This window comes from Lathyrus oleraceus, chromosome 4, assembly GCF_024323335.1.
Source record: "Lathyrus oleraceus cultivar Zhongwan6 chromosome 4, CAAS_Psat_ZW6_1.0, whole genome shotgun sequence".
Lineage (NCBI taxonomy): Eukaryota > Viridiplantae > Streptophyta > Magnoliopsida > Fabales > Fabaceae > Lathyrus > Lathyrus oleraceus.
This window is the reverse complement of record NC_066582.1, coordinates 25,532,590-25,542,112: the sequence shown is the minus strand read 5'-3', so window position 1 is coordinate 25,542,112 and position 9,523 is coordinate 25,532,590. Positions and strand designations below refer to the sequence as shown.

The window sequence follows — 9,523 nt, the reverse complement described above, 5'->3', positions numbered from 1 at the left end:
CGTATCCAGCTTGCCCGACATGGAACACGAGTAACTCTTGGATATATATCAACGATCCTGATGAAAGGAAGGGCATGCTTTTGTGCGGTGCCTATAGATGCGGGTCGACCTGTTCATTAGTGTCCGACTTGTTTATATCTAAATTGAGACCATGGAACAGACTGAGTCAACCTAAAACAAAAACATGATTCAAGATCTAACAATATACGATATCTTTATATGGTCCATGAATCCAATGATGGTTATTTTTTTAGAAATTTAGCTAGTCTAATTCTTCTATTAATAACTCTGATTTTTGCCGATTATTTTTTTGTCTTTATATTTTTTTTTATTTGTATAGTTGTTATTTTTGTTATTTTTTTACCAACCTTTTGTTCGTTGATGAGCTTGTAGTGCACATCTCGTGCTTTTTAATTACACTCTGTGGTTGTATTTGTTTTTTTTTCATCTCTATTAATATATTATATTTATTTGACATTAAAAAAATTGTCCATGGATACCAATTAGGATACCAATTATATCAAATAAAAAAACTACTCCTATATTTTAATTGAGAACCTTTTAATTTAAATAACTATTTCCTTAGTCAATGGCGTTACTTGCTTTACAGTCAAGCATGGCGTGAGTTATGTCCAAGCCATCCTTCTTCTTTCATGCAAATCCACCTAATTACGAAAAGTTGACCAAACCACTTTACATCAAAATCACGCGATCAAAACGAGTTTCAACACATTGTTGCACTCACCATTTAGGCTCAAATCCACCATCTCAATGTTCCTTTTTCACGCCAATGTTCAATTAACCAACCAAGTTACTCATTATCAGGCACATAATAAGGTAGAAAAAACATTGAGTTTCCTCTAAGAAACTTCACAAAATTTATTACTTAGAAACCTCTCTGCACCACTTAATTCACATTCTTTTTCTTTCTTTTTTTTCATTTCCAAATCTTCAACAAAACAATGGTGGTGTTCAAGTCCCCAAAACCAAACAGAAAACGTTTCATTCTCTCATGTTTCATATCAATCTTCTTCCTCTGCATGTTAGCTTCCATTAACGAATTTCGATTCAAGAATCTTCCAACATTTGGTCGATGTAGCACTCTCTCAAACAAAACAACAAACACTTCATCTTCATTTTCATTTTCAAACCCACAACAACAAAAACAAGACATCAGGATCCTCATCGGTGTCCTCACACTCCCCGACCAGTACCTCCGACGACACTTCCTCCGTCTCGTATACGGTACACAATCCGCCGAAAACGCGAAAATCGACGTCAAATTCGTCTTCTGCAACCTCACAAAAGAAGATCAAAAAACAATAATCTCATTAGAAATCATGCGTTACAACGACATCATAATTCTCAACTGCACAGAAAACATGAACAAAGGAAAAACCTCATCATTCTTCACGAGTTTACCAGAAATCTTCAATGAGACAGTGAATGGACCAAACTACCCTCCTTACCACTACGTTATGAAAGCAGATGATGACACCTACGTGAGACTCAACAGTTTGGTGAAATCGTTAAAACCGTTACCTAAAGAGGATTTATACTATGGATTCGTGATACCGTGTGGAAGCATGGACCCTTTTAAACACTACATGTCTGGGATGGGTTTTTTGGTGTCATGGGATATTGTTGAGTGGATTCATGGTTCTGATATTCCGAAGAAACACGTGGAGGGTCCAGAAGATAAGGTGTTTGGTGATTGGATGAGATGGGGTCGTAGAGGATTGAATAGGTTTAATGCGAAATGGTCTATGTATAATTATCCTGATCCTCCTTCTGTTTGTAGTCATGAGCTTGTGAGTGATACTATTGCCGTTCATTTGTTGAAGAATCAGGAAAAGTGGATTCGGACATTGAAGTTTTTCAATCATACTACTCCTCTGAAGGAATCGAACATGTATCATATCTGATGTCTTTACATAACTATCAATTGAGCTTGTTTAAAGGGACGAACATGTATCATATGGATTAGTTTAATTGTTAGTTTTTTTTGGTGAATCTAATCTTTGCTTTTCGAGATATAATATGATATCAAATACTGTTGTATTTTATTGAATTAGGAGAAAAGAGGGAGCTATTAACTTGTAAGGTGCGATTTAGAATCTGATTTGAAGTTATATTTTTATATATACTTGAAATTTATTTGATTTGTATTTGTGTAGAGAAACAGGGGAATCTTGAGAAACATGGAATTAGTTTGGATAAGGAAACAGAGATTTTATGACACATTTTGGAGATGTTTGTGTGCACAGTTTCAAAATTCAACTTTGTTTTGATATGCTATACTATGCTATTTCTGCAAATAAGTACATACACTTACATGTATATCTTTAATAGATAAATATAATAGATAAGAATATTTGCACATGGATGATAATTGATAAGCAAGCTACGTCAGTTTAGAGGGTTAAATCAATCTTTTTAAAAATTACTTTTATAAATTTACGAACATCATATTATATATATGACTCTATAAATTCTTTATACAAGATCTAGTGTATCTTGTATCTGCGGTTAGAAAGTCAAATACAAATGATATAAAAATATGTTGATTGTTCTAACATGTTTTTTCATATTTGGTCATTTTTGCTTGAAGCGATTTTGAAGATTTTTCATACATTATAACATCTACTTGTTTAAGTGTCGATCTTCCTTTTTATTAGTCGGCCAAAAAGTTCGCATGTGTATCTTTTTTCACATATACTTTTGTCCTCCTAATTAATTATATTAATAAGGACATCCCTAACAAAATCATGTTGGTGTATATAAAAGAAAATCGTGATTATGTGATCCTAGCAAACATCTAAAAATTGATTTCTATTTTGTTTTGATGTTAAACTTTGTTTTCATGTCCTAAACACTTTTGTTAAAAAGTGCGCTCACCAAAACATGTTAGACTTTAAAGGGGAACATGTCCTTGCTAATAGGGATGAGAATATGACAAACCAACTAACAGAGACCTACGCTCTAACCTATTAAGGCCATGATCAGACTAAACTTTTTTTTTAAATAAAAAAGGCATACACTTTTTAATAAGCATATTTAGTTAAATAAGATAGGCCACATTCCATACAAAAAGCCTTATAAGCTTATCAGACCGATCTATTTTAATAAATATGAATGAACTTATTGTTTTTATACTTTATATTAAAATACAAAAGTTAAACTTAGTTATCTTGAAGAACTTATGAAAATAAGTTGAATTTTTTTTATCAATAATGTCATAAGGTGTTTTAACAAGTTCTCTCAAACAAATTACCTCATAAAACTTATGCTACTAGGTAAACTCTGATAAATCAATACAAATAAATATTAGTCTCATTGTACTTTTGATTCCCTAGTCTATTTAAACATTAGTCTAATTGCTTATATACATATCTTTAAATGATTTAAGCTTTTTAAGGAGGCTAATAGGCCAATCAGGCATTCGAAAAGGCCAGAACCAGGCAAAAAAATAAGCCTATGATAGGTTATATGCTAGGATTAGACTTTAAATATTTTAGTAGGTCAAACTCAGACTTGGCAAAGTTTGTCTCGACCCAGCCTATTTTCACCCTACTTGCTAGTAAAACTACTAAAGTTAAAAGCCAAAAGTATGCCACTATGGCAATACAAAACAATGTCAAAGTCATAGTTCATACCACATATCCACAATATCTCAATATATGATTGCGTGACACCCAAGATTGAGACTTGGAAGCTAGAAAAATGTATTATGAAGCTTCTAATTTCGAGTACGAACTCAACCCTAACCTTACTAGGTAAAGAAGTCACATTTGTTGAAGGTCTTTTAAGAAAGAATCCCCACAAACCACAATGTTAAAGTTGTATTGCCTCTGCCTCCTAAGAGTTTATGTTTTGATTACTTGTCTTTTACCTTTTAGTTTTATTTATATCATTATTGAGTCTCCTCACACGATTGGACACCTTAGGGTTGATCTTTTAAATCTGTTTTTACACATGTGTAAATCAAACTATTTGGTTATGGTATAAGAAATATGCTTATAAGTTATTTTATCAAATTTTTGGATCAATAACCAATTTTGAGAATGTTTAAGTTATGACAATGTTAGAATCTCAAAAATACTTTAAATTTTGCAAAATGGAGATTCTAGAAGTGTGATTCGAATCATACACTTCCATGACTCAAATCAGGGTTACATAATATCCATGAATTTTTTTCATGTTGCCATGACTCGAATCACAATATACACGAGTCGAATCACATAAGCTTGATTCGAACCACATACTACATGATACATATTTGCAGGTGTTTTTAGAAAATAATCACGAGTTTGAAATTCTTTGAGATTAACTCGAACAATCTTAGGATTAGTTTTGTGCAAATTTTTTTACAAAAAGGTACATGTAGGATGTGACAACAAATGTCTTGGTGCATATAGTGTAAAAGTAGACTTTAAAGACAGTAAATCATTAACTAAAGTAAAAGAAGTTTAAAACAAACAACATTAAATAAATGCAGTAGATGACGAAATAAAATGATGTTTTAATTAAGGAAATAATAAAAGGTACAAAGAAAATAAGACGCAAACTCACATAATTGCTCACAAACTGTTTCACTAATTGGCTTGGGTACTCCAGTTCTATAGAGAAAGTATATGAAATTTGCGACCTTGATTACAACACATAAGTCTGTTATATACTACACTAAGAATAATTATCCTCAACAATTTACACCTAAAGAATTGATACGTCTTAGAATGCATGCAACTCATCCTCCAACATATTTCCACATCGTCAGGGCTTTGCAACTGCTGAAACCATTATCCAACATTCTCTAACTTCTGTTAGCAACTAATAATTGCTCCAACCGTCGAAGGTAGTTATTGATAGTGCCAAGTATCTTATGTCTTTGGTTTCCTCAAATTTATAAGTCTCTGGAGCTTGTCGAAAGACTCGTCCTCGACATGGTGTTGAGTGGTTACCCATGTCTGTTCTTGAGATTCCTCCAAACCAAATCTCAAAATCTGCTATTGAGATTCTTCCAAACTACATCTCAAGATATCAATCAGGAGACCTTAGTCGACGTGTGATTATTTTCGATTTCTATCCATCAATGCTAACACTTCAGATTTCACTAATGCATAATTTATTTTGACTTTTCCAACTAAGTAGAAAATTTCAGGTTAACAGGTGCCCCCCCCCCCCCCCAAAAGGCCACTTTCGATCATATGATCAGATGGAAGAAATGTGACGCTTTTGAAGCTCTTCGACACTATTTTCCCATTATGTACATGTCACTTAAACGAAACGTCACGGTATTTAATTATTATTTTATGGTCATTATGACCACTTTACACCAAAACGTCATGTCACAGACGTGCGTGCAATAAATCATGATCACCCCCTATTTCCTAGGAGCTTTAATTAAAAATGAAATCAAGAAAAACTCTCTTAATTCCATTTTCATCTTTCCCCGTGACCTTTATGACGCCATCTGTCGACTCATGTGCGCCACATGGCTAAGGTCCCTTGGAGAGAAAAACTAAACCGTTTTTTCTTTGGGTATTTAACATGCTACCTCCACCATTTTCTTCTTCCTCGCTTCTATCTCTCTAAAGCTCAAAAAAAGAAAAAACCTTGAGAACTTTTTTCCCTACAGTTTCTCTTCTTCTCCACCAAGCTTTTCAAGAATCCTTCATTTAGCACAATGGCGCCTAAGTATCAGTTTCACCCATCTTTCGCTACTGAGATTTATGTACCACTATATATCAATGATCGTACCTATGTCCATTAACCTACCATGGAGAATGGAAGAAGAAAACTATGGTATCATGTTTCCCTCATCCCTTACACTCTTGCTAGCTCTGTGCATACGTTTATGGGTCCATTACCAGGCGTATCAAGAAACCCCACATAGTGAATGACTTCTTTCCAACTTACCCTGGTTACGAACTCTTGGTGTTCATTGACAAACCATTCAATTTCAACTTCTTCAAGAACATAGTGTTTTCTTCGTCTCCTCCAACTAAGGAAGTTGAATACCTCAAATGTATGAATAGGGTTGAAGAGAAAAAGAAACACTTCTTGAGGGATTTTGGCATTTTTGACCTAATCCAGCTGTTAAGAGTGGGTCCCTCATACAATTTCCACATTTATGCTATGTGCTTCTAGGACACGTCGACCAACATGTTCCAATTGCCTTGTGTGATGACAACTCCCACCCTCTTCGACATTTCTTCCATAGTTGGTCTTCTACCAACTGGAGAGATCTTCGAGCCCTCAACAAAAACAAAGACAAAACCTGGTTTTACTTTCGTTAGAACCATTTATAGCTCATTCATAGAAGACCACCAGGTTTTGACAGGTCGGATGGATGATTAGGAACATATTGCTTTCCCGACTTACTGGCCTTCCAGGTATGTCTTATGTGCTCGATCTGTCCAGGTAGCCAAGAAGTACGTCCCCTTAGCCACCCAACAACCTTCACATATAAGAATCTTCCTGAGAAGATTAATCATTTTTGGCCTATAAGAATCATTGGGGTTGGCTTGTGAAGACTTAAAAGAAAGAGCGAACCTCAATGACAACCTTCACATATATGGGACTATTTGGATTTTACAACTGTGACTTAATGTCATCTTTGAACCCTCCCTCAAAATCAGAGTTCCTCATAACCCACAAGTGGGGGTTGAAGCTCTTAGGCTTGCTAAAATTACTCCCGACGACGGGAAAGCTATCTCTTTAGAGGTCTTTAAGGATTACTTCCAGATGTTTTATAGGTGCAAGACTTTCACCTCGACTATGGAACCATTTTCCAGTCGAAAATGTGATCCTGATTAGTTCAAGAAACCTTGTCCTAATCCATCCCCACAAGAGGAGAAAAAGATTCATGTTACTCTTCTTGCCTACTTCAGACCCACCGCTTTGTGGTCGAGGCTTACCTCTTCCAAGACAGGCCTAAGGGCGACTCCTTACCAGCCAAACCTAGTGTCCAGGAAGTTTAGTTAAAGCCATCTGCTTCCTAAGTGTTTCATTCCTGAAGGCCATACCTTCTTCTTTTTTACCGACAACACTACCGAGAAGTGGCTTGCAAGCTGTCGTGAGTTTTTCAAAAGGAAAGAAGTTTTCCTTGGGTCCTTCTACTATTCATTATCCTACCATAGCACTTAAGATTTTGAAGAGCGATGGGCATTCCATTACAATAATGTGCCAGACCACACTCTCTTGGCGCAGCGTCTGGTCGACGCTTTCTCCTTCTTGAGAGAAAAAAGGTAACCTTTATTGACTGGATTTGAGATAGTATTTGCTTTGTAATATTGTGAATCTTATTAGATTCTAACATATCCATGGCTGCTCTTTTTGCAGGGTTCCCACTAATCCAAAGGAATCAAATGTTGGTTCCCAAGGCACAAGTACCACTAGAACTTCAAACGTAAAATCTAACCTTATTTTCTTTTAGTTTTTCACAGCGTCGACGTTTTGATCCAACTTGCCCTCTCAGGGTTAAAAGGAAGCAAATGCCAATACTACTGCAGGGCCATCAAGGACAAAACATTTGGGTGATAGCATAGAAAATTCCTCCGATGAAGAGATTCTAGTTTGTATCCTCTAATATACTATCTTCCTTAACTTTCTTTAATTTTTTTCTAATATTGTCAAATCACGTTAGTCTTTCCAGAAAGAGAGTGATTCCTACATCAATGATGATGGCCAACAATCCACTCCTCCTATTACTCCAACACAAACAACATGTATCCATATTGTTGAGGTTGATGTTGCACATCCAAAGGCAAACACCCCCCATACGAAGCTTCTGTTGGGAAGAAAAAGAGGGTAAGGCGTGAGGTCATGAAAATATTTGAAGACGATGAGACTGAGGAAAGTAACTTGCCACTTTTAACTATGAAGAAAAAGAGTGGCACAACTCCCAACAACCGACTCAGGGAGCTGAGAATACGCCTTTGAGCCCCCTCTAAACATCGAACAAATAACTTGCCTCTTTATGCTAGTTTTCCTTTTGAACCACACTAATTCAAAATTTATTTTGGCAGTCTGTTGATGCCAACCTTGAAGGCCCTTAACCCCAACCAAATGAATCATACAACTATCCTGATTATTCGAGCATTAAATACACGACACCTTCGACGACTGCACCAACTGAAAATTTGCATAATGACGCTAGAAATTATGGGGTAATCGACCAAGCAAGACCGATTGGTAGTTGGATCCTGAAGCCAATTATGGAGACTACTAAAAGTCCAGCCACTGAGCCTCCTGCTCCCAAGCAAGGTCGAGGCACTACTGCACCCACTGAAGGAGATTGGCGATCCAAAACGCAACGGAAATTAAAATTTTCTCCTTTAGTGATCCTTACGAATGGGCATGATCAGTGATAAAATATTTACCTCTTGTGACGATTGAAACCTTTGATGCAGATCTACAGAGCGATCACGAACGTTGAACGACGACAACGCCTCTACTCAGTCCACACGAACGGATTCCTTCAATCTCAGTGCTAGCTGCTACGAATGAAGGCTTTGAGTGAGAGAGAAAGAGAGAGAAAACGAAAATGCAACCGCAATGAATGCTTCTGCACAAGGGTTCTATTTATAGAACCACTTGTGTGGGCTTCAAGCTAAAAAGCCCACTTAAGTGTAAGTGGCCTATATTTTATAATATGCCCAAAATCACTTAACCGTGTGGTACCTTACCATATTTCGTATTCTACTTAAGTACACCGTACCTTACGATGTACTACAATTCACTTAAGTGCACCGTACCTTACGGTGTTCCTTAGTTACTCTATCTCTCATCAATCCGTCTTTTGTGTGTGACCCTGTAGGTTTTCGCGACATTGGCAATTATATTAAGTCATGCATTTAACATAATAAACAGTGAGCGGTATCTAGCAACACATCACTGCTACCCAAGACACGAAAATTTCATGTGATCTGACAAATCCTTCTGTGATAATACTTGTTGCACATAATTACCCTTTTGCCCTTATGTCTATATTGAACACAAGGCATAGACTGTGTCATCCTTGTCCAGTTCAATATTGGGCCCATAGACATTTATCCTGTTACGCAGGATGGGCGAATTCCATCTAGGTCACTCATGTCCCTCAGCATGCTTCGTGGAGTACCTATCAACTGTCTTTATGGTTATCCAGTTACGGACAACGTTTGATCAGCAATAAAGCACTCGACTCAACATCTAGGGTCCATAGTGGTTTCAGGTCGAAGGGAGGTATACACCATTATCACCATGAGAATAACTTATGACACTTTGCATAACTTTCTATATAGTATTCTCATAGCGGGTCAATCCAGTATAAATATTACTCTTAATATTCATACCTATGTTTAAGACTTGATAACTCCTTATCCACGATCCATGAGATGTGATCATCAGTCTATATACATAATAGTCGTTATGCTTTAATGTTATCCCACTTCACAATAAATCTCGACTACGGATACTTTAAGAATAGTGTCCTTATGTTTAATGTGATCTCATGATCAAGTCACACTTGATACATTAA

General features: G+C 36.3%; 1 protein-coding gene across 1 annotated transcript; it reads left to right on the top strand.

Moving 5' to 3' along the window:
- The first annotated feature begins 734 nt into the window (after window positions 1-734).
- On the top strand, window positions 735-2,162 carry LOC127138552 (hydroxyproline O-galactosyltransferase GALT3). The gene has a single exon (XM_051065023.1). It carries the CDS (start codon window positions 963-965, stop codon window positions 1,923-1,925), a length of 963 nt encoding a protein of 320 aa, XP_050920980.1. The 5' UTR covers window positions 735-962; the 3' UTR covers window positions 1,926-2,162.
- Window positions 2,163-9,523: the final 7,361 nt, after the last annotated feature.